At 34.5% G+C, this 25,810-nt stretch overlaps 3 protein-coding genes across 3 annotated transcripts in view; 1 reads left to right on the top strand and 2 right to left on the bottom strand.

The window, feature by feature from the left end:
* Window positions 1-8,676, bottom strand: part of LOC123307115 (DNA mismatch repair protein Mlh3-like) — a 33,744-nt gene extending 25,068 nt beyond the window's left edge. The window contains exon 1 of the mRNA XM_044889333.1: window positions 8,570-8,676. Coding sequence (XP_044745268.1) covers window positions 8,570-8,662 — 93 coding nt within the window. The 5' untranslated portion in view covers window positions 8,663-8,676. The remainder of the gene's footprint in view (window positions 1-8,569) is intronic.
* Window positions 8,677-11,729: 3,053 nt separating this feature from the next.
* On the top strand, window positions 11,730-13,326 carry LOC123308422 (endocuticle structural glycoprotein SgAbd-2-like). The gene is made up of 3 exons (XM_044891058.1): window positions 11,730-11,823; window positions 12,402-12,709; window positions 12,844-13,326. Exons 1-3 carry the CDS (start codon window positions 11,812-11,814, stop codon window positions 13,220-13,222), a joined length of 699 nt encoding a protein of 232 aa, XP_044746993.1. The 5' UTR covers window positions 11,730-11,811; the 3' UTR covers window positions 13,223-13,326.
* Window positions 13,327-20,355: 7,029 nt separating this feature from the next.
* On the bottom strand, window positions 20,356-21,771 carry LOC123306762 (endocuticle structural glycoprotein SgAbd-2-like). The gene is made up of 3 exons (XM_044888892.1): window positions 21,735-21,771; window positions 20,947-21,254; window positions 20,356-20,812 (listed from the first exon to the last, which is right to left on the bottom strand). Exons 1-3 carry the CDS (start codon window positions 21,744-21,746, stop codon window positions 20,434-20,436), a joined length of 699 nt encoding a protein of 232 aa, XP_044744827.1. The 5' UTR covers window positions 21,747-21,771; the 3' UTR covers window positions 20,356-20,433.
* Window positions 21,772-25,810: the final 4,039 nt, after the last annotated feature.

Genomic DNA, 25,810 nt, shown 5'->3' with positions numbered 1-25,810 from the left:
AGGAGAATAGATAGTGACTTTGATATGATTTCGCTGACATAGAAAACAAAACAATGAATTTATCAGAACAATTATTTGTATATAGACAATGTGTCTTAGTGTACAGGGTGGCAAAATTCGTTGTCTACTGAGGGGATCTCGAGAGCTAAAGCAGCTAGAAGAAAACGGATCACACATTCTCGATTTTTTTTTTCATGACTAATCCAAAACTAAAAACAGAATCGGCGTTTCTTTTTTAGATTTCGAGTTATAAACAAAAATTTAGATTTTGGCGATTCCGAAGAGTTCTCATAACTTTTTTGTCTTTGAAGTTACAGATCTGAAAATTGAACCTTCTTAGGCACTTTCATACGTAGAATCTACTGACGAAAGTTTTTTTTCCAATTCAAAAATAAAAAATTCAATAAAAGTTTGCATTTAAAAAAATTGAAGTTCACCTAATGATTCGAAATAAAAAAATATTTTGATCTCGTCAGTGGATTCTACTCAAAAAAGTGCCTGTAAGCCCAAGATGCTCACACTAATTATTTTCGGTAGAAACCTGATTTTCTACCTTGATTATACCTTTTTTCAAGAACTAACAACTCACGTTCCAATTATATTCTTTTATTATTTATGTCAGAAACAACAACTGTCAACTCTAATGTTTTTCATAAATATCATGATCATATTCAAACAATTACAACAATCAATATTAAATAATAATCAGCAACAGTGCCTGTAGAAGGTTCAAGTTTCAGATTTGTAACTTCAAAGACAAAAAAGTTATGAGAACTTTAGGAAATTGTCAAACTCAAAACCGAAGTATCGTAAGAGGCTGAGGTTTTCACCATGCTTTGTTTTTCCGAAAATGAGCTTGGAAATGTGTCATCCGTTTTCTTCTAGCTGCTATAGTTCTCGAGATCCTCTCAGTAGACAACAAATTTTGCCCACCCTGTACTGTGTCTGTGGAAGAGGAAGAGATAGAACCGCAGCACAAGATCGACTAATACAGTTAATTGCACGACGAAACACCTTCTTCATAGCATCCCGAAAACCGAAAATAACTCATTCCGGCAAGCTACTGGTAGAATAGTTTCTAGTCAAACACTCCGGAATGCATAAACGTAAAGCACTTAAATAGGGTGTTCCATCCTTCCATCTCAGACGAGCCAGCTCGTATATTTCTTATCCCATAGTGAATGTAGAAATTAAACGAAACACGTGATTTTGTTTGGGGGACATCTTTTGACGTTCATTTGAGGCTTGAACGAGCAACCCCCTAAGAAGCGGCGCTTCAACCTCTCAAAATTGAATAGGGGAAAGGGGTTGAGTGATACTTCATTTGAAAGCTCTAGGAAGCCTCTTTACAACGGTGTATGAAAAAAAAGAAGTTGAGTGATGAGTGATACTTCATTTGAAAGGTCTTGGAAGCTTCTTCACAACGGAGTATGAAAAAAAAAGAGGCTTCCAAGACCTTTCAAATGAAGTATCAACAACAAGAACAACAAAATACTTAATTTCCATTTGAATGATCACATCATTATAGAAAAGGTCAGTAAAATTACAATAGGCACAGGTGAATGAATCGATTTGAAAAAAGGAAAAAATACAAAAAAGTACATTACAAAGAGAATTACAAAAAATATCAGGTGAATGAATCAATTTGAAAAAAAGAAAGAATACAAAAAAAGTACATTACAAGAGAATTACAAAAAAATATCCTCAACCTTATAATAACATTTTTCCAGTAGATACTGCTTTAATTTGTTTTTGAAAACTTTTATGTTACAAGAACTTTTTATATCCTCAGTTAGGTTATTGAAAATTTTTAATCCAAGATAGAACGGTGACCGCCTACCGATTCTGTATTTGAAACTGGGTAAAACTAGATCCGAACGGTTTCTTGTGTCATAATTATGATTGTCAGAATTTTTTAAGAGTGAGTTCTTATTAACAAAAACATCCGAAGCCATCTCCAATATCAGTAATGATGGCAGAGTGAGCAATTGAAACTTCATGAAATATGGTTTGCATGATACTCTCTGTGATATTCCCGCAATACACCGTATTATTCTTTTCTGTAGGAGAAAAACATCTTCAGCAAAAGAGGACGCGCCCCAAAACACTACACCATACCTAAGTCTAGAAGAAACCTGAGCATGATACACTAAAAGAAGTTGATCCAATGTCAAGACTTTCTTCAAGTTTCTTAATAAAAAACAGACTGAATTCAGTTTGGTGCAAATATTTTCACAGTGAGATCTCCAGTTAAGATTTTCATCCAAAGTTATCCCTAGGAATTTAACCGTTTCAACCCTCTTCAGTTGGACACCGTGAGCGCTAACATTAACATCAATATTCTTACCATAGTTATGGAATACTAAGTAACCAGTCTTCTCAAAATTTATATGCAAAGAGTTTTCACAGAACCAGTTGTACATCTCTTCAAAACATCTTCGCACTACTTCATCGAGATTGATGTTATTTCTCGCTTTAATGATTGCTGATACATCATCTGCGTATAGGAACAAATCAAAAATAAGATGGAATATATCATTAATAAACAAGATGAAAAGCACAGGACCCAAAACTGAACCCTGAGGTACACCCGTCTCCGACTTCAAATAGTCTGAAAAGACTTGGTCAACGTAAACAAACTGTCTCCTGTTTTTGAGGTAATCCTCAATCCAACTCAAAGCCACTCCACGGAAACCGATCTTTTCAAGCTTTTTCAATAGCAAGTTATGATCGACGCAGTCAAATGCCTTACTTAAGTCACAAAAAATTCCTGTAGGGCAATCACCTCTCTAAGTGTTCCACGACAAATTTTAGAAACCCATGAACAGCATCATTGGTACTCCGTCCGCCACGAAAGCCAAACTGCCTATCGTTCAATATTTTATGAATATCTAGGAACTTCATCATTCGATCAAGGAAACAATATTCAAAGATCTTAGAAAATACCGATGTTAAAGATATGGGACGATAATTGCTCATGTCTTCTCTATCGCCTTTCTTATGTATAGGTAAGATCTTGTTAACCTTCAATTTGTCCGGAAAAACACCGCATGAAAAGGACAGATTGATCAAGTAAGTTAGCGGCTCCGAAATCTCACTGAGGCAGCTTTTGATCAGAAATGCGGGCACATCATCATAGCCTGCAGAATTCTTTGGTTTCAGCTTATTGCTAATCAGACTGCAGAACTCCTGTTTCACGAATGGGAACAAAAAAATTGTTGAATGATTTGAGGTTATTCTATCTTTGAATGATTTTTTAGGAATCTGGCTTCTTGAAGTGACAGGTGCATCAACAAAAAATTGGTTGAACAGATTTGCAATTTCAATAGGGTCCTCAAACACTTTGTCCCTGTCTTTGACCCTTGAAAATACTGACCTACTACCCTTCCCATTTCCGAGTTCATTTATAATACCTACTCCAAGCAGTTCTCACTTTATTATCCGATCTATTGATTTTATTTTGAAAAAAGTTTCGCCTCGTATTCTCAACGAGTTTGGAATGATTACTCCTGCGTACACGATACAACTCATCTAATTCAGGAAAAGTTTTCCTTAAATCTGCTAATTTTTTTAGAGCAGAACTTGATGACCTAACTCGTTCATCTATCCATATTTTATTTTGTTTTTTATAAAAATTTTTTAAAGGAAAATTGACATTGAAGTAGTACTGAAAAATACGATAGAAGTTATCAAACGCAACATCTACATTACTACTCTTATAAACATCACTCCAGTCCTCCCCAACTAATTGATCAACAAAATCCGCAATATTTGATTTGCTGAAGTCTCTCCTATATTCGTGAGATATTTTTGACTGAGACTCCTGGAAATCAGTGTGAAGAAGACCTTTATGGTCGGAATAATGAACATCAACCACACTTGTTGACGATTGTCGACTATTTGAAAAAACATAATCTAATGTGTTGTTTTGACGTGTCTTCTGATATACGGTGTTATGCAGATTATAACTTTCCAAAATGTTTGCAAGATTTCTGTACTCCTTCTGATCTCGAGAAGGATCTATATTGAAATCACCACACACATTCGGTTCATACAAAAATTCAAGAACAGCACAGAGCTGCTCCAAAAATAACATGAAATCAGTGTTTACACAAGAACGATAACAATTTAATATTACAGTTTTTACCTTAGTTTGTATATAGCAAATTCCACATATCTCAAATTGTTTCTCAACACAGAATCTTTCCAAGTCAAGTTTGTTAGTTTGGACACTGTTCTTACACCAAATTCCGACACCACCTCCTTTTAATCTGGACCTGCAGAAACTAGCTCCACGGTAGAAACCCGGAAAATGTACACAATCAATATTAAAGTCTCTGCACCATATTTCATTGAAGCACAGGAAATGTAGATTCTGAATTTCCAAGAATTCACTAGTTATCAGATCAACTTTACTATAGTATATCCAAATCCAAGAGGCCAGCGGTAAACATTACAGCATGCAGTGATCACGCGTCAAGAACGTGATAACGCAGAGGTGTACTAATAAATTGAATTCCGAGAGCGTTATATTTTAAAACCTTTTGAGTGTTCCAGTTCCGGTGAAAAATATGTATGCTTATCTACGAGTCTCAGTAATGAACAATTAATCTAAAGTTCTCACTTTAATAAATACTATGTATATAAATGTGTAACAATATTTTTTTTGTAAAAGTCACTACCCCGTAGTGTCGTCAGAAGATGCAGAACTTTCCTCTAAGTTGACGATGACTGTTGTTACATCATCCATAATATTATCCAGTTTCCACATGTCTACCTCAACTTTTTGTTTGACATGTTTCACGCACTTTCTCCATCTTTCGGAAGTAACCCGTGAGAGAGCCTCTTGAAAAAGATTTTGGACGTCAGCCATTTTAAATGTGGTGTTTTTATTTGCCACAAAATTCTTGACATCGGCCCAAATCAATTCAATAGGGTTCAGTTCGCAGTGGTAGGGCGGTAATCTAAGTACAGTAATATTTTGGGCCTTTGCGGTTTCATCCACGATGTATTTTTCAAAGTTTTCTTTGTTCTGCCTGACTATCTGCAACTATTGCGCTTTTATGAGGTCAGGGGTGAAATCAATATTTTTCTCCCTCAACCATTGTTGGATATCACTCTTTCTGAATTGTGAATTAGGAATTTTTTCCATTTTCCTTGAATTATAAGGAGCATTATCTAAAACTACTATAGAATTTTCCTCCAATTTAGGAAGTATACCCTCGACCACTTTTCGAAGGACTGACCATCCATTTCTTCATGGTAGTCACCAGTTTTTTTGGATTGGAAAGTCCAGAGTCCTCCAGTTAAAAAACCAGTGTCACTGCCAATATGACACACTATAATTCTTTGCCCTTTGCCTGGAAAAATATATTCACTTCATTTGAAAAAGAATGTTGAAATTGTTTTCCACCTAAAAGGTACTTACATCAAGTTTCACAAAACTTTGATTGCTCGATCAACGATTTGGCATTCGATTTCCCGAAGGAAATCATTGAAACTTTCATATTTCCGAATATATTGGAGGAGTAGCAGTTGAGAATCATCAAATGGGGGTGTATAGATAATTATTTGGTGCAAGAATGATATTCAGAATGCTTATGACCAACTTATCGACTGAAAACTAATTGACGTTCATCCGTCAATCGATCGTTGATTCTCTGATCAAGCTTTATGAAACCGAGGGTTGAACTCAAAATTCAAGACCTACCCAGACGGATTTTTAATCCAGTAGATAATCCAGCAAGTAACGCTTGCCGAGAAGATGTAACTGTTTTATCGGTCCACACTTTGGATTTAGTATGACCGGCATTTACCCAAGTTTCATCCCAGCAATAAATCTTCCTGTTTTCATCACGGAAGGTCCTAATTTTCGTGAGATAGTTTCTTCTCCAACATTTAATGTCGTCACGGTTCATTAAAAAACTGTTGCGTTTGCGACGTCCATATTTGAAATTAAGTTTTTTCAATATTATAGAGAAGGTACTCTTCTTAAAATTTGGCAGGTTCGAGTCTTCATTAACTATTTTTAATACTTTCTCTATAGTCGGGTGTTCATTTCTGAAGAAAAACTCGTGAACTTTTCGCCGTATTACATTTTTATCGAAATCTGATAATGACTCCCATTTGGTGGTCCGATTTTGATTTGTTGCCGGCTGTGATAGAACACCGGAATTTATGTATTCGGAAATAATTCTCCTAACACTTCGAGCTCCAATGCCAAGTCTCTCAGCAACTCGGAGTTCTACGTCCTTTAAACACATTCCTGCATTTTGAATAATCTCAATTTTATAAGTATTCAAAATCATATCTTTTATCTCGGCACTGAAGTGTCGTTTCAGACGTCTCTTTTTTGGAGGACTTAAGTCAACACGCGATTCCTCAGCAGTATCAGTACTTGACATTATCTTAAATGCTTGTAACTTGAATAACTTGCTACAACTATAAACCAATTTACGAAAGAAAAAGCAATGAATGATCTCTGCAGTTCTGCACAACAATTCGCATACAATCAATGAATCAAACGTAATGCGGTTCTGCATTACTCCCACCTGCAAACATGGCGTTCCTGAAGCTTTGACCAATAAGAGGAGTACCTTAAATAATATCACGCGTTAGTCAGTTTGTTTACGCTGGCCTCTCGGATTTGGATAGACTATAGACGTAAGACACTGGCAATTCAAAGATAGCAGATGGTAGTTTGTGATCTTATTGACGGTATGATTTTTTCGGTGGGGTTGCGAAAAATCCTTTAGATATTCGATTTCTTCATTGTTAGATGGAAGAAAAAAGAATTTAATCTTGTACCTTCCGGCCAAATATCCGGATTCTTCAAAGATTCAGAATCCGAAACAGGAACACCTACTCTAAAAGAAGAATATTCCCCAGGTCGGCGGGATGTGAGCTTTTCACAAAATACATCAGAGAATCCATTGGCTCTCAGATGCTCCTTCAACACTTCCTCATCAACAGTAGGATGGAGTCTGCACACATGAAAATAATCCAACTTCTTTGCACTCATAATGGAAATCCTGGAACCTCTTCCACTTCCTATTATACTCTGATCAGATCTTTTAATTTTCCTAGTTTTTCTCTTCCTCTCAACGCCGATGTAAGGACCCTCAACAGTAGAATCGGAATCTTGAGTTTTAACTTTATCACCTCTGTCATTCAATGTAGTGACAGCTTTTTTCTTTTGCAGCCCCGATTGTGGTTGCTTCGGAATCGCTCCCCCAGTATTAACTGGAAGGATATCTTCACTACTTGGATCCTTTCCCTGAGCTTGAGAAATTTTGTCATGTACGGCAACACTGCTTTTAACTTTCGAGCTATATTTGTTTGTTTTCATCAATTCAATAATCAAATTTTTGTCTGCAATAGTTTCTTTCATATGATCCAACATCGTCTTAGAACAGTTCAGCTCGGCTGTTAAAACTTTGATTTCATTTTCAAATGTTATTATCGAAATATCGGATTTACAAATTTCTAGGTTAGATTGTTGTTGATGTTTACACGAGATTTTACTCACATTTTGATCAGCGAAATTAATTTCAGGAGTCTCAATGAGATCCCGTAGTTCTTGGGTAACTGTAAGCCCTTTTGGAACTTTTTTATTAAGAATAATATCAACTAAATATTCTTTTTTTAATTTCATCAATTCACTAACAACATCCGCATTCGGCGCCATCTCATTCAATTCAACTCACTCAACTCCTATCCCCTATTCAATTTTGAGGGGTTGAAGCGCCCCTTCCGGTTGTCAATTCCCTCTATATACAGGTCGAATTTTTGGTGGAGGTAGTATACAGGGTCCAAGATATCTCTCCTTATATTAATCAGACACGCTCGAGTAAATCCCTCTTGGGCTCCCCAACTATAAGGTGTTGAAAATTTGAAGCAACTCTTCACAACGTATTGCACGACGATAAAATGCGAAATATACAAAACATGCTACTTTCTGATACATTCATCATTACTGGTTGTTCTGTTTTCTATTTCACTAAGTATATTTTTGAAGGTTTGGATTTTGTTGTTACTTATAGGTCTGCTTCATCTGAGATAAAAAGGGGCCTATATCTCTAAGAAATACAAAGTGCAATACAGCAGTATGAGAGGGTAGTTTAAACTGAAGCAAAGAATCTAATGTTAGTTTTTGGAAAGTTATATTAGACGAACCACCCCCTTATACTGCATTTTGTATTACGGAGAACTAAAAGCTTCTTTTTATCTCAGATGAAGCATATTAAATATAATATATTATAATTGCACCCTACAGTTACAGCCCATAACAACTTATCAGTTACCTGACAATATTGACAAAATATTTTTATTTATTTCTCGAAAGTTATGTAGTCACATTTCGAAATTTAGGCTCATTTTCCTCATTGATGGGATCGTTTGATTAAATTATAATTTAATTCGAGTAGGTATACACAAATAATCAGTACTTAGTCAAACTGTCTGCCAGATTCCTGTCTGCATCAATTTCTATGGATTGCAAAAATTGGGAAGCAACAGTTTTCTATCTGAGAAAAGTAGATAATATAAAAGATAATTGAAAACAACTCACAAGCTCAGTTACACACTGCGATAAATTATTGATACTGCAAGTACTTCTTATTTTTGATACGACTTCTCTGGAAAGAGGTTTAATCTCCATCATGAAAGAAATTAAATGAAATACAGAATGATTCTCTAGCACTTTTTGACAGTTGTAGCTTCTTTTTCAATATGCTGGCACCGAAGCAGTCGTTTCTCTACTTCTTATTCATATTAATACAAAACTTTATATTTCTCTAAGTTTTTTATCGAGGAACAGATTTCTGCTTTTTGAAACATATGTTTTCTCATTGCACGTATTACAAGTTTTTGACATTTGCTCATAGTAAGGAGTTTTTCAGTGTTCCATTCCACGTATTGAATATTTTGAACTGAAAAATACTGACAAACCAACTTCTCTATACTTGTTCGATTTCTCCTTATCAGAATCAGATAATTATAATGAGTATAGTCATTATTTCTAGAAGTATCATCGTACAAACTACATACAGAGAAAAGGAGAACGATCGCCGTACTACAAAAGTTCCCTGAAATGGGAAAAATAAGTCGGTGTGATCACTAAAAGTAAATTGGTAACCAAAGATTGTAGAGTTATAGAGCTAAGTCTATAATATCGTGCGTTCAAAAAAATTCGTCGTCAAGTAGGCTATGGAATTTTAAACGTTGATATTCGATGCCTGAACGTAGGTCTTTTCTTGAATTACTCCATCTTGCCAAAATTTAAACAATGATGACATTAACCTCTATACATCGTAATTTTTTATGGAAAGTGGAGAGACACTTTTAAGGAAAAGTTAATTTCCCAAAGTGCGAAAAGCATTTCATCCATTGCTCCAGATCACAAAAGAATCCAAACAATCTGAGGCGGTTAGAAAAATTTTTGGTAAAAATTTTAGCTGATGTCCACTATTCTCATACCTAAGAGACATGAATCTAGAACGGATCGTGGTATTATATTTTTTTTTGTAAATAATATTTCAGTAATATGAATAAAGCACAGTATAAGAATCTCAATATGTTTATTTATTCTCTATAAATGTTGAATTGTTTTGGTCATTTCTGAAAATGCACGACTAAACTAAACAACTGAAAATCATGAAAATAAATATTGGACAATTTATCAGAATTCAATTAAGCTACAAAAGGCATAATGCTTTCTCCTCATTCATAACGTTCTACTGTTAAAGTTCCATAAAAGAGAATAGGTCTCACATTTTGTCATTGAGTGATGCATACCGAACTCCAATTTTTTTTGGATGCTACAAGGATAGGTAATTAATCTTTTCAATTTTTTGAAAACATGTCAATGTTTATGAAAACAAACTGATGTCTTTCATTCAAAATCGTGTGGCATAAAATATGCCAACAGATACTCCAGCCACTCGAGATAAAACCCGAACAGAGGTTCGTGGAACTTCTGTCATTCATAGTTTCATTATTGCCGAATAACTGAGGTTTTGTTCTTTGGTCGAACTTTATTTGTTTTTGCTTGAACATACCTGTTCCGTCAACGCATAACAAAACAGTACTTCCGAAAGATTGTTTCTTTCGGCATCACTGGGATATACATTGGGAATGTCGCTGGAACATTCAAGAATATTTCCACTCTCCTTTTATTTTCTCCCAAATTTTGAAGTAGGATTCAATAATAAATGCTTTTTGCACGTCCGTAAAAACCATCTTTTAAATTTCCTGATAATTTTAATTCAACAACAATCCAAAATGCTATTATAACTTCTAACTTGACAGTTCACCTGGAAAATAGTACAGCAAAAGCTAAGAATTACGTTCTTCGAGGAGCCCTGTTAGTGTAATATGCCGCCTGTGATAGCTCCTACACCTAGGGTTGAGGCGATTTCGGCTCACAATTCTGCTCAAAATATGTCCCCCTCCGAATAGAAATTGACCTTTTCCGGCATTTTCTCTGAAATCATCCTTGTCGTGACATAATTGGACCGAGAATTGGACTGACAAGTTTTCAAATTGTCACCCTGTATTTGAGTAATATCATACTTAGAAAAACATTCATTACTATATCTGTACAGACAAAAGCCATGATTGATTTTGAAAAAAAGAAATCGAATCAAATTACTCACCTACTTCTATTGAAAACGGAAATTATTCTTGACACGTGCCAATCGCCGACACAATGCTGTGAAACAAGCTCAAACAGCCACACTGCGGCGTTTATCACAACCGTACCGATGCATAAATTATCGGAAACTCTTCTAATGAAAAATTGGGAAGTAATGCATTCAGATCACTCAATTGTTTACAATCAAAGTGTAAAAACCAATGTACCTACCTGGAGAAACCTTTGAAATGTGTCAGTCATTAGTTCATTATTCAAAAACTTAAATGAACTTTTTCGAAAGCTTAGAAATTTAAATTAAGAAACTTGAATTCTTATTGAAGGTTTTCTGTCTCCGGAAAAATATGGAAGGCTCTGAAGAATCTTAAAAAATAACTTGTGAGAATACTTGTTCTGTTCAGGACCAGGCAGTCCGACTATAGCAATACGTTTCATTACAAGGTCTTTGCACTTCAATTCTTCTGATACTTACCTAATTCTCAACATCACATGATCTCTGAATGATACTAACACTAACTTAACAATTCACATGAGGCATGAGGCCTATGACAGACATAAGCGCATATGGAATAAGTATATGTATAGTAAATCATATTTAGTTCCAGTATAGTATAGTATCATGTTGCTGCCATTGTGTTCATCAGGTCTTTTAGATTTCTTGAGATCACGTACCTATAGAAAATATTCAATAAACTCAGTCCTGTCAAGAATTCACTTCGTTTTTGAAAACTGTGCATTTCTCAAGGTGAAGAAATGGAATTTCAAGGCGCTAAATAGCGAACCAATTCAGAAGCTCATAGTCAAAAATTATATACGGAATACCTACCTCTATTCACTCAAACAGATTACTATGATTATACACGGAATCCTATAATTATTGAACTCTCTATAACAATTTAGTAATCCATTTGTATCACACAGAGATGATTTCTTAAGGCTACTTACCCGTCTGCAGTGGAGTCAACCTTTTGTAATTAACATCTTCAAACTGTCTCATATATTCTGCGATTCACCTTGGACAATTTTATGTGAAATGTACTTCGAAAATTTAAATGGATCATCTTTCAAACTCCCATCCGTATTCAGTATAAAAGCGAAAGCATCATCTCATCTTCCATCATTCAGTTCGCATCGATTTGCAGATCGCAACGCACTTCAACATGAAATATTATGTGAGTAATAATACCAGGTATCATTGGAAGCAAAATGAACTTTTTTACTTTATTTTCCAGACAAACGGTTTAATTTGATGAGCATTATTTTTATTCAGCACTTAACTAAAATGTGCTTATAACATTGTTCGCTTCAATTGATTGAATCTTTCATCAAAAGTTGATATGCAGCTTGTTGAATTGTCATAGGAGAAGTGCTGCCTGATTACATCTACATCGACGGTGTTACAATAATATTTGAACGGTATTTCATTATTTTCCAGGGTTGTTTCACAAAATTTGCCAAAATATTAATTCCATTGTTATTCCATATAAAATTTAGCAATCGTTGAAATGATTCAATTAATGAGAAAACAAATATGAAAATTTGATGATTTGAAGAAAAGCTCTAAAATCTCCTATTTCATATTTCGTACAACTTAGCAATCGTTCATCGTTGAATTGATTCCAAAATATTTGGTAAAATCTAAGATATTTCCAGAAGAATGAAAATAAGAATAATTGGACCTTTTACCTCTTATAAGTTCGCCCATCATCTGCCCAAATTCCAAATAATTAATGTGTTGATTCTTTTTCAGATTATCTCAGCTCTCTGCTGCGTTGCAGTGTGTCTTGCAGATAAGCTCAACAACGTCTACCTACCACCGTCTAATTCAATCACAGCTGGTGGCAATGGAAATTTTTTGAGAGCACCTATCAGCCAAGGCTCAATTAAATCTGGATCACAGTTTTCTTCAGGAAGCTATCAAACTTCCCAGCAAAGGAATGTTTACGAAAACCAGCAACAATCATTCAACAAAAATTTCGCATCTGGTTCCGTCCAACCCCAAATTGCTATTTTGAGGTTCAACAATCAGAATGAAGGAGATGGCACCTACAGATTTGAGTAAGATAAAGTTTTCATTTCGATTACCTGTTCTAGAGAAAAGTTGACTTAAAAATTCGACCTAAATATTTTTGTATCATATCACTTAAAATATTTGGATCAACCGATGCAACATATCACTTCTTTCTCAACAGATACGAAACTGAGAACAAAATCGCCCAGCAGGAAGTTGGACAACTTAAGAATGCCGGAACTGATCAGGAAAGCAGCGTTGTTCAAGGATCGTACTCTTATGTTGGACTCGATGGTCAAACTTACACTGTCAACTACGTAGCTGATGAACTTGGTTTCAGAGCCACTGGTGATCATTTGCCTGTTGCTCCAGAAATTCCTGCTGAAATACAGAAAGCTCTCGAACAAAATGCTGCTGACGAAGCCAGAGGAATTGTTGATGATGGACAATATAGACCAGGCCCATCTAGAGAAATCAACTCCGCCCAAGTGGACAGAAAATACCTGACCCCAAAAGTTCCTGGTGCTTACCAGCAAGTAAAGCAAGGATACGTTTATTGAATAACCTCGTGACCTATGGTGTTGTGACCATTCTTTGTAAATATAAATGTACCTTAACCAAATGTTGTCAATAAATATAAAAATATAGTGAAATTCTTAACTAAGGAAGTCCATCATTTTTGTTCTTAATCCCGCTTCACCGGAAAAATTCAATATCGGATTTATAAAAAGCTACTAAGACTATTATATTCGGCAGCATATTTATTATTTAGGAATAAAGACACAAATATTTTTCCCTCAAACACATGAATATTTTTATTCGGACACTTAATGGACTCAAAGGCTCAAAGGATTCAATACATAAACCTTTCAAGGAGTACATTTCGTCCATATGTACAGGGTATCCCGAATTGATTGATTTTGGCATTTTCCTTACCTACTTCTAGACTATGAATATATATAGGTAAAACGTTGAAAGGAGTTCTGAGCTCCTTTGATATATTGTCGATTTAGAAAATGTGCCTTACTTTTTTTAATATCGAAAATATCTGAAACCGATTGAAACACTTTTTCAATGGGAACACGACACTGTATTCAATTTTGACTCTCATATAAAGAGTCGAAAAAAAACTCCTTTATTTTAAATACGGATGGTAACTTTTTTTGATCTCATGTTATACCAAAAAAAATTAACTTTTCAAAAATATAAATATCCTTATTCAAGGCAAAATCACCATTTCAGTGAAATTTCAAGTTTTGCTAGAATTCTATGAAACCATTCCACAAAATTGTTCACTCTCAATAGAGCCATATTTTGGCGATTAAGCGTCTTAATCGATGTCTTAAAGCGTCTTTAAGCGTGACGTCATTAATTTTGTTGTCGCAAAAATAGAATATCGCTGATGGTTGAGTCATCTGTCGTTGTCATTAGACAGCGAATCGAATTGTGAATTTTTCAATTTTTGTTCCTTGGCTATTATTTGAAAAATATTTATTTATTCTAAATGATAATTCAGAAACTGCATTATTGGCAATAAAAGCACTCCTCCCTAGTAGGAATTTAAATCAAATTCGATATAAACAACATATTCTCTCTTCTTCTTTATATTACCTCTTTCCGCTTAAGACGACACAGGCCAGAGACAAGATGACTCTATGACACAGGCGCTCTCCGCTTAAAGTGTCTTAAAGACTGACGTCATGACTTATTCGCTCGAATAGCACCGCTTAAAGACGCTTCACGCGTCTTAATCGCGAAAATATGGCTTAGAAATATCTATCACTATTACACTCAATTTGACCAAATATAGCAAAATTTATGGGTATAACTCATAAAAAATTTCTCAAATTGAGTACCATTACTCTTTAAACAAATCCAACATCTTTTTCTAACAGAATTCACTCTATAGCATTAAGCAGGAAATGTCTCTGATGGCGTTCCTGACTATCTTGAGAATTGTATTTTTAGCATATCCTCATACGAAAAAATCCCCAAAGGATTGAGGTTTGGTGATCTTGCTGCTCAGGCAATAGGTCCATGCATACCATCCACTGATTCCAAAATAAACTATCCAATTTGAAAAGTGATGTATTTTTGTCATTCCATATCCTTCTGAAATGAAAGTTGTCTATATCTCTGGCAATGCCTCTTTTTGGAAATCAATCAGAGCAAAAAATTAATATCAATCTCCTTTATTATCATAATCATTTTTTATTAATCTAAAATGATAATAATTGAAGTATTCTATGTCCACTTCATTCATAGAATAATGAGAGACTCACAGTTAGTGATTATTTCACTTTTATGCTGATTTTGCCTTGAAGATGTTAGTAATATATCGACATATATAGGGCAAGCTTTGACTCGTACAAATATTTCAACAGTAGATTCTTGAGGTCAAAAGAAACACGTTTTTCCTATACCATTTTTTCCGATTCGGTGCTGATAAAAAGATATAGCAATTTTAAGTTTTCATAATGAGCTGTGTCACCCCTTGAAAAACAAAATTTTCAGATTAAAAAAAATCTGTGACACTCCACATCTGTGGATCTTTTAAACAGAGTTGAATTCAGCCAAAGTACCTACTCAATTTTTCAAATTTCACAGATACTTTTTATTAATTCTTGAACATCAGATTACTCGAAAACAGCGCATTATCCGAGAAAATATGAACAATACTTTTATTTTACGAAACGTTCGAATATTCATCAGATTGCGTAGAACTTAGTTACAAGAGTTCTTTGCATTTTTGGTGTGAAATGGTCATAATGAGAAAACTGGAAGACGTAGGTGATAAAACTTAGGTTCGAAAAAGAATCATCAAATAAATAAAAAAACTATATTCCGAAATTAATTTCATTCGATAAAACCGTTTGTGAAATAGAACTGAAAATAGAATTATTTTATGATTTTCCACAGCCTGTATCTTTTAAACCGAGCCGATAGCTGATAAGGAAAAGGAAAAAAGTGTTTCTTTTGACACCTCAAGAATCTACCTATAGAATATTTGCACGAGTCAAAGACTTACCCTGTATATTTTTGAAAAGCTAATTTTTTTTTCTATGATATGAGATCAAAAAAAGAATGCATTCGTTTTCAAAATAACGAAGTTTTTTTTCACCCTTAGTACAAGAGATTAAAAGAAAATGCATAGGGTGTTGTATTCCCATGCAGTGAAAAAGTGATTGTAGTTATGGCACATTTTCTAAATCAACGAAATATCAAAATTTGGTTTTATATCTTCGAGTCAATGAAGATATCGTGAAACGGTTTCCCATAATGAAATATCGAGTTCAGGACCCCTTTCAACGTTTTTCCCTATCTAGTCTGCAGTACCTACCAGAAATAGACAAAATCAAGCAATTCGGATTCAGGGTATCCCACATTGCTTCTGCTTGACGCTGCATTTAATTTTTAATTTATCACAAAATTAGTAGGCAAAGAAAACAAAGAAACTTATCTATATTGAGGTAACTGTCGAATATACATGACAGTTAAATGAAATAATATTCAGGGGAGTCCATTCGAATAATTCCATGAATATTTCAGGGCCAAAGCGATTTTAAAAACCTGAATTGAAGAAGAATCTTGAACAGTAAATGATGGTCGAAAAATGGAACTTTATGGTAAAACTTCGTAACGTTTCGGAGTCTATATCGACTCCTCCATCAGACGAATTATAGAAAATCTTCAGAATTGTAGAGTTTGTCAATTGATATTTGTCAACGCACGGAGACGATGATTCATTTAATTTTGAAATTACCGGATGTCAGTTCGTTCCACTGTAAACTAATCCAAATACAATTTATTCTCACTGAACAATTGGCCAAATTATTATTTTGATCCATCAAAATACACTTGGACTCTAATCTTTTGTTTACAGTGCGCAGGTTGAAATTATAACCCTTTCAGTCACCCTGTCCAGTACAATGGACATTGATATTGCATGTTACAGAGACAGAGAGAGGTTGTCTTTGGCATGTTACTTATTACCACTGTAATTAATTGCTGTAATTAATTACTCTGTAATCTGTGCTTATTACCTAAAGTTCGACGAATACTGCACGAATCGCAATGTCCTTGGGATAAGGAACATTCACGAAGTATACGCCTTCAGCGCCCAAGCTGAAACTTTTACGTATTTTCTAGATTACAGAGTTTTTTCATTTATTTACTCCGACACGTGTGGGCAAGAGCATTTAGATATGCATAAGAAATTCTAAATATTGTGCTGAAAATATTATTTCATTGGCAAATTATTATTGGATTGGAAGGTAGAAATGTTGTTTATACAGTGTTTTCCGTTTTTTTTAAATGTTTTTCTTCAAAGCGCTAATATGAGTTACTGATTGTACGATTTTTATTAAAAAATTGAAATGTTATTCATTTTTACACTATGCACAATGTCCATTGTAATGGACACGTTGTAACTTCTGTGAAAACTGATATATCGAACAAAAGGTCATCAAAATTCTTAAGAAAAATTAAAGAAAATAAAATCGCATTTTCAGAATTTTCTGACCGTTTGGCCCATCGAGATAGAATAGAGAGGAGACGCTATGAGATTCAATAGTGCTAGAAAAAAACGGTACCACTAGGCGTGGCTAAGTCTCGGACCAATATGGCGGATAGAACAGGGTTGGATTAAGTAAACTTTCAAGGAGATGTATAGGTATATTCTTGAAAGTGAGCACCCAAACAAAGTTTTTACTCGGTTTTTGAGAAATCTGAATGAAATGTGACAATTTTTACTAGTTTATATCCAGATGATCAAAAGGGAAATAATATAGATTTGTGAAAGTAAATGATTTATTGGCCTTTAAACAAAATAATTTTTTTATTATAGTGCCTCATAAAAATTCTTTCATCTCGCTTTCTTTTCATTAAATATGTCATTCTTACATTAATATATTTATAAACAGCGCTTTTAATTAATAAATATCTGTGCCCATCAAGTACAGATTGGTTTAAACTATGTACAAGTAGATCTAAGAATTCATTTGTATTGGTGAATTCTCTGAGTATTCTATTGGTCAAAACATCCAAATAACATCTTTAGATGGATATTGTGAGTAATTTTCTTTGCCTGGGAGAATTCTCTATAAGAGAGCTCATCTGATTTGAAATTCTTGGTGAATCGTCAGTCTTTTGTGGACTAGTTTGAGAAGTTGGTAGAGCAGATTTATTTACTACTGCGTCAATAATCTCCGTTTGGTGAGAAATCACAATATCAGAAAAAATTCTTATTTTTGGTGGTTGAACTGCTTCCTCCTATAATGGAAAGAAATTTAAGTATATTCCTATACAAAAGCTAGTATATCTAGTCTATACAAAATAAGGTAAAATTCCTCATTTTCCTTGCTTTCAGGCTTCAGGAAAAATTAAAATTTAACAACAACAAATTACTTTCTCAAAATCAATCATCATATAAACGTGTAGGTATTTTTCTTACCTACCTCATATATTGTGGGAACCGCATTTCGTTGCAAACGAACTAAGCTTTGTGATGATCTGCTGCAAAATGTTTGGAACAAAACACCTCATAATTCGAAGATTGCCAGATTCCTCGGTTAACAAATTTCACCCAAGATATACACGTCTTAGTGGGTCTTTAGGAAATCTGTTGAAATAAAGTTAATCGAATATCAAATATTTTCTTCAGACGATAATAATATACCTTACTATCAGATTATCGAGATAGAAATGGAAGAATTACGAATACGGATCTGTTTATTACTCATTCTCACCTATGAAATGTGATTCCTGTGATTTTCTTTTTATCTACCTCGTCCCTGCTGGAACAACTGCGTAGAGCACATGACAACATTTTATTGTCCAATATAAATCGGGGAAATGAACGCAATTTTGTAAATGTGACCAGAATTGAACTCTAAAAAACGCAAAACTGACAGAAAATTCATGAATGTCAGAGTCTCGTACCAATATGGCGGATCTGATACCATTTTAGTCGAATGATGACTTCTCTCTATTATTCTATCTCGATGGTTTGGCCTGATGTGTGAAAGGTTATATTGTTATTCCAATCCATCATATAGTCTCCTGTATTAGAACTTAGAACACACACGATCTGCAATCTGTGATCTATTAGTTTCTCTATTTTTAATGTTATTTTATGTTCGCGCTTTCTTATTTCTAGAGGTCTACACGTTTCACCTGTATAAGTTTTACCACAAATACAGGTAATGTTGTAAACGCAATTTTTTTATTTTGTTTTTCATTCAATGGTTTAGTTTTCGTTAGTAGTTATAAATCTTAGATCCTCTTGTGTTTTGAAAACAGATCTCATGTTGAATTCAGAACCGATAAACATGAAGAATGGAGCTCAATAAATTTGGTTGCTCTTGACGGTTTATTGGTTGACCATGATCATCCTTATGATTTTGGTTAGAGATTTTTCTTTCTGAATTTAATATTTCCTTTGATGATTGCTATGGTTTCTTGCACTTAAATTTTACAATACCTACGTGAAGCGTTTCGCAGGGCTAGTGCTGCTGGCGGAGCTAGCATGTTTAGCGTAAGGAAAGAGAACTTCGAAATAATATAATTCAGGGCGACTGGGTCGTCTTCAAAGATATTACATATCTTTTGTCGTCATCATGTTGATCGAAATAAGTTGTACTACGTTATACGAGGGAATTAATCGAGATTTGAATATCAAAATTCGGAATAAGTTTTGAAGAATAAAATAATTATAATTATTTTCTATTTCTCGATTATTTTTGGGTCCGCCAAGCCGGGCCGGACCGGCATACCTACCCTGACGACTGACGAGCCGTCATTGGTACCTACATATAACAATTTAGTGATGGTTGGAAGATTTTTCGCTGTCATACCGGGTGCTAAAAAACAACGTACAATATTTTGGGAGCTAATTCTAGACCTCAAAATAAGTATAAAGTTTTATAAACACGGGTCCGCAAATGAGCCGTTTTGGAGGTATGAGCGTTTTAAAAAATATTAACTACTAGCGCAACCAAAAACTATAAATTTCAGAAGATATTCGATTTATTTTTGACAGAGTGTTTTACAGAATAAGGCACTTCATATTCATGAATAATTACTTTTCTTAACATCAAAATGAGAGAAAATAAACAACTCTAATCGGATTCAAAATACCCAATAAAAGTAGGTAACTGTCATATGAAAAGCAAATGTTTGCTGCCAGCTGGGAATTTTTTCAATGAACCGACTGAAAAAATTTTTAATTGTGCCTAAGTTCAGTAAACAAGGCATCTGAAAGATGAAAATAAATCGAATATTGTATTTGGTTGCGCTATACCTACTATAGATAATTTGAAAACCGAAAATCGTTCGCAAACCGGCTCATTTGCGGACCCATGTTTATATGAAATTTTTTACCTATTTTGAGGTCTATAATGAGCTCCCAAAATATTGAAACTTTGTATTTCAACACACTGTATACCTCGTTACAGTGGTGGCAGGTATTCACTTACTGAAGAAAATTCAGGCTCTCCTAAAATATCATGAAAAAAATTTATTTTCGTGTCTTAATAAATTTGCTGCCGAATATGATATCCTTAATAGCTTTTCATAAACATAAACCTGATATTGAATTTGTCGTCTTTGTCGAGATTCGAGTTAAAAGGATAAAAGATGACTAGAGCAATATTTGGTCCATAAATGATTGACTAAGGAATTTCAGTATATTTTTATATTTAATGACAACATTCGGTATAGGTACATTTATATTTACAAAGAAGAGTCACAGCACCATAAGTCACGAGGTTATTCAATAAACGTATCCTTGCTTTACTTGCTGGTAAGCACCAGGAACTTTTGGAGTCAGGTATTTTCTGTCCACTTGGGCGGAGTTGATTTCTCTAGATGGGCCTGGTCTATATTGTCCATCATCAACAATTCCTCTGGCTTCGTCAGCAGCATTTTGTTCGAGAGCTTTCTGTATTTCAGCAGGAATTTCTGGAGCAACAGGCAAATGATCACCAGTGGCTCTGAAACCAAGTTCATCAGCTACGTAGTTGACAGTGTAAGTTTGACCATCGAGTCCAACATAAGAGTACGATCCTTGAACAACGCTACTTTCCTGATCAGTTCCGGCATTCTTGAGTTGTCCAACTTCCTGCTGGGCGATTTTGTTCTCAGTTTCGTATCTGTTGAGAAAGAAGTGATATGTTACATCGGTTGATCCAAATATTTTAAGTGATATGATACAAAAATATTTAGGTCGAATTTTTAAGTCAACTTTTCTCTAGAACAGGTAATCGAAATGAAAACTTCATCTTACTCAAATCTGTAGGTGCCATCTCCTTCATTCTGATTGTTGAACCTCAAAATGGCAATTTGGGGTTGAACAGAACCAGAGGCAAAATTGTTGCTGGATGATTGTTGCTGGTTTACGTAAACATTCCTTTGCTGGGAAGTTTGATAGCTTCCTGACGAAAACTGTGATCCAGATTTAATTGAGCCTTGACTGATTGGAGCTCTCAAAAAATTTCCATTGCCACCAGCTGTGATTGAATTAGACGGTGGTAGGTAGACGTTGTTGAGCTTATCTGCAAGACACACTGCAACGCAGTAAAGGGCTGAGATAATCTGAAAAAGAATCAACATATGAATTATTTGGACTTTTGGACAGATGATCAATAAACTATTAGAATTTTTTGCAGAATTCAGTTTGAAATTATGAACGATGTTTGATATCAGATGCGTTGAAACTTTGTATGAATGAATGGGCGAAGTGAGGTGATAGAAGGTCCTATTATTTTACGTACATTCTTTTGAAAATAATTTGTGAAACTACCTTAAAAATTAGGAAATAGTGTACATAGATGCAATCAGGTAGCACCCCCCTACAACAACAATTCAACCAACTGCATATCTGCTTCTGATGAAAAGTTTATTATTATGTATTTGAAATTATTTAAATTTACCCCCCTTCTTAGGGGATTTCCTAAAATTGTACATTTCGGTAAAATGTTGAATGAAAATGAAGCTCATCAAAAAACCGCATGTCTTCGAAATAAAGTAAAGAAACTCATTTTTCTTCCAACGATACCTGAAATTATTACTTACATAATATTTCATGTTGAAGTGTGCTGCGATCTGCGAATCGTTGCGAACTGAATGATGAAGGTACAGAAGATGCTTTCGCTTTTATACTGAACGAATACGGATGAGATTTGGAAAGATGATCCATTTAAATTTTCGAAGTACATTTCACTTGAAATTGTCCAAGGTTGACAAGGTGAATCGCAGAATATATGAGACAGTTTGAAGATGTTAATTACAAAAGGTTGACCCCAGTGCACACTGGTAAGTATAACCTTTAGAAATATCCTCCATGTGATACAAATGGGTTATTAAATTGTTATAGATTGGTAATTATAGGATTCGGCATATAATGATAGTAATCTGTTAATACTAATAACATAACTTCCTAAAAATCTTCAAAGAAGTCCATTTTTTTTCGGAGAGAAAAGATCTTAAGAGAGGATTTAGGTTTTCAAAATAAATATTTCCTAACATCTGAATAAATTCATTTTAGTTTTTGAATAATGGACTAAGGGCTGACACAAGGTTTCCCCAATCAAAGTATGTTGGTTCATTGGTTGTTACACTTTGATTGTTAAGAATTGAGTGACCTGAATGCATTGCTGTCCAATTTTTCATTTTCGGTAATTCAAAAAAAAAACGGCTCTTCTGAGTAAAAATTGAATAATAACCAATACAGTCAATTCAAGTTTCAATGAAAGTACCTCCGATGTTTTCAGGAAAATATAATTTGTCAATACGATATTAAAAAGACATTTTAAGCAGACGATTTATAGTGTTCCATTATCTAGTCGGGACGTAATCAGAGAGATGTTGCGAAGATTTAACACTTCTGTGGTGCAGTTACTATTTGGGAAGGCATTTGTTTCAATGTACGTACAGAATTGTTGGTGCTTGTTGCTACCATATGAATGCGCAGATTCACATATACTCCATTCACATTTATTTTAGCAGTCGGTTGGCCATGAAATAATTTTCTCAAGTTTTCGTAACTAGAACGGAGTAAGGTTGGCAATCGTGAAATGTCGTTGATGACATAACGCCGTTGCCACAACTAATATCAATTTTTATTACGAAAATGCCGAAAGTGATTGAAAAAAAGAGACAGGGTTTCAGGAAGTGCTATTTAGAATTCACGTCCGCTCATTCAAATAGTTATACCCTGATATTCTAAAATCCACAATACGTCAGACTGTAGCGAACATATTCAATGTAAGAGAATTGATATAATGTTTCATCTGAATCTAAATGACTTATATTTCAGCTGGATATTTTCACAATCAGAAAGATTGTGAATGAAGAGGATGACAAAGAATTTCCTTCTCTTGGGGGACCCAAAAATGTGGTGGCATTTGAGAATTTTATGATTTATGATGAACAGCCACAAATACGCGCCAGTTGTCCTGTTAATTGTTTATTCATGTGAAATTTCTGTTCAAAGGTGAAGTTCATCTTGACTTGAAACTTAAGTAAAAACTTATATTGATACAAGATGATTTTTGTTGAAGAATTTAACATTCTTGTAATTATCTGTTAATTCCTTCAGGAAATACCCATTCCCAACCTCTGCAACATATGCATTTCATCTTCGGGTCAATACTTTTGAAATCTACAACTGATGTAACGTATTCAAACTTTAGCCAAAGAAGATAACGAACATTAACTCTGCTCAAGCTAGTGCATATTTTGATATTATACTGAACTGTATTTTCCATGCAAATAATTGGATTTGGTATGCCTTCAATCAGTTTGTATAAACTTCAATTATGTTCGTCTTATATTTTCCGAAGAGATTCGACATTGTGATAAAATACGTAATAACAGAAACTTTTACGTAGAACGGGCAACATAGCGTTGATTTAAAACCCAAAAATGTTTTGACAAGCTTCATAACCCCCAATTTTCGTACTATACAGAGTGAAATGTGTCAAATTTCCATGGCCAACCGAGTGCTGAAATAAAGGTGAATGGAGTATACCTATACCAAGTCACTTCACTGACAATATTATTCCCTTTATTTCACTATGTAGCCAAATTTCTTATTTTTGGACGATAATGCGCTAAAGCTATGGAAATTCATGGTATTCCCCATTTGGCACCTTAATCCCATTGAACATGCTTGGGATCACCTACAAAGAACTTTGGATTCTCATCAACCACCTCCACATACACTCAGAACGCTTTTAACGCAACTCTGTAGAAAAATTTATCAAGTCTACTTCAACTCAAATGCGTTTACAGGCTGTGGTTGATGTTCGGACAGGTCATACTCTTCACTGGAATATATTAATTCAAATAATAAAAATAAATTTTTCACCTGGAACTGTGAAACACATGAAGAAATGGGTAAGTTAGATAAGTGAGTAAACATTCAGATTTCTCAAAAAAATGGAAAATTTTCGAAACATTCTCAAAATTTCAGGACATTCTTTACTTGTTCAGCAGTATATAAATATTATTGAAATCAAAAATTTGTTGATAGATGGTGTAATTGTTCTCAGACTGAACAGGTAACGAGAATGAAAATGCCTTCTATTTCTTTATTTATTCAAACAGAAATCTCAACAGGAAATTTCGAAAAAGAGATGCACTAAGCACAAAACTAACATAAAATTTTATGAGAAATGCATAGACGCCCCATATTTTTGCAGGAAATATCATCCTCTCAAGCAATAACAACTGAAGATATACGAGGATATATTGAGAAATTCTTAGCCTACTATAGAACCAAACAAAATTTCAATGTCAAAATATTTTATTACTCAACATATTCTCCTCTTAATTGGATACATTTATTACAGCGAACCTGCAACGTCTCTAGACCTTTAAAAAAAATGTTTCTTCTTGCTCTGCAAACCAGACCGCCACAGCTTTTATAACCTCCTCGTTGGAAGAAAATTTACGACCTTTTAAACTTTTTTTCAGTTGAGAGAAGAGATGAAAGTCGGTTGGTGAATAAGGGGGGTGTCTAATAATTCAAACCCTAAATCACGAATTTTTTGCATGGCAACATGAGATTTATGTGCAGGGGCGTTGTCCTGCAAAAACAAAACACCTTTGGATAGCTTTCCGCGGCTTTTCTCTTTAATTTTTTCCCGTAGAGAGGTCAGTAATGTCGAATAGTAATCTCCCTTTATTGTTCTACTTTTATCCAAAAAATCAATCATGATTACTCCATGGCAATCCCAAAAAACTGAAGCAAGAACTTTTCCAGAAGATTTTTGGACACGAAACTTCTTAGGTCTTGGAGAACCAGAGTGTCGCCATTCCATAGATTGTTGCATTGTTTCTGGATCGTAGAAATGTACCCAAGTCTCATCCATAGTAACCATTTGGTTTAAGAAGTCTACATCGTTTTAAAATGGAGCATAGATCGAACGCGATGGTTCTACCCTTGCACGCTTTTGGTCAACATTTGGGGTCCATTTTGCAGCAATTTTTCTCAAGTCCTCATTGACGTGAACTATATGATGAACGCGTTCGTATGAAATATTCAGTGCTTCAGATATCCGTTTAAGCCAAATTCGACGTTCTTATAAATTCGTGTCATGAACTGCATCGATATTTTCGGGGACTGACACAGAAACTGGCCTTCCTGATCGGTCATCATCTTCAATGGAAAATTTACTTCTTTTGAAGCTTGCAGTCCAATTTTTCACGGTCGCGTACGAAGGATATTGATCACCAAGGGTATTAAGCATATCTTTGTAAATCTGCTTACCTCTTAACCCTTTTAAATACATGTAATTGATGATGGCTCGATACTCCAATTTTTCGATTTTCACAATTTCGGTGGACATCTTCTTTCTTTATAATTTATTGCGTAACTCTATGGTTTACTTCTTTGACCTCAAACTTCACATTGACACTTCTAATGAGTTATTGTTCGTTGCTATGGTAACGCAATATTATTTTCATGAATGGAACTGGTCTAGGCTAACTAGATATCAATACATCCTCGTATAACGTATACAAATCGAGTTTTTAAAAGTTTTCAGCTTCAAAAATTACACTGCAAATTTGTAAATTTGCAACATCCTTATCGTAATATGGATTGTCTCAAAAATATTCATATTCAAATAAAAAATATCAGCACT

Source organism: Coccinella septempunctata, chromosome 2 (assembly GCF_907165205.1).
Source record: "Coccinella septempunctata chromosome 2, icCocSept1.1, whole genome shotgun sequence".
NCBI classification, from domain to species: Eukaryota; Metazoa; Arthropoda; class Insecta; order Coleoptera; family Coccinellidae; genus Coccinella; species Coccinella septempunctata.
Note: the sequence above shows the minus strand (reverse complement) of the source record. Positions and strands in the feature narration are given on the sequence as shown.

Excerpts from the sequence above, each read along its gene's own strand:
- LOC123308422 (XM_044891058.1), top strand. Across the intron at positions 12,710-12,843 it reads GATGGCACCTACAGATTTGA|ATACGAAACTGAGAACAAAA; the intron begins GTAAGATAAAGT and ends CTTTCTCAACAG.
- LOC123306762 (XM_044888892.1), bottom strand. Across the intron at positions 20,813-20,946 it reads GATGGCACCTACAGATTTGA|ATACGAAACTGAGAACAAAA; the intron begins GTAAGATGAAGT and ends CTTTCTCAACAG.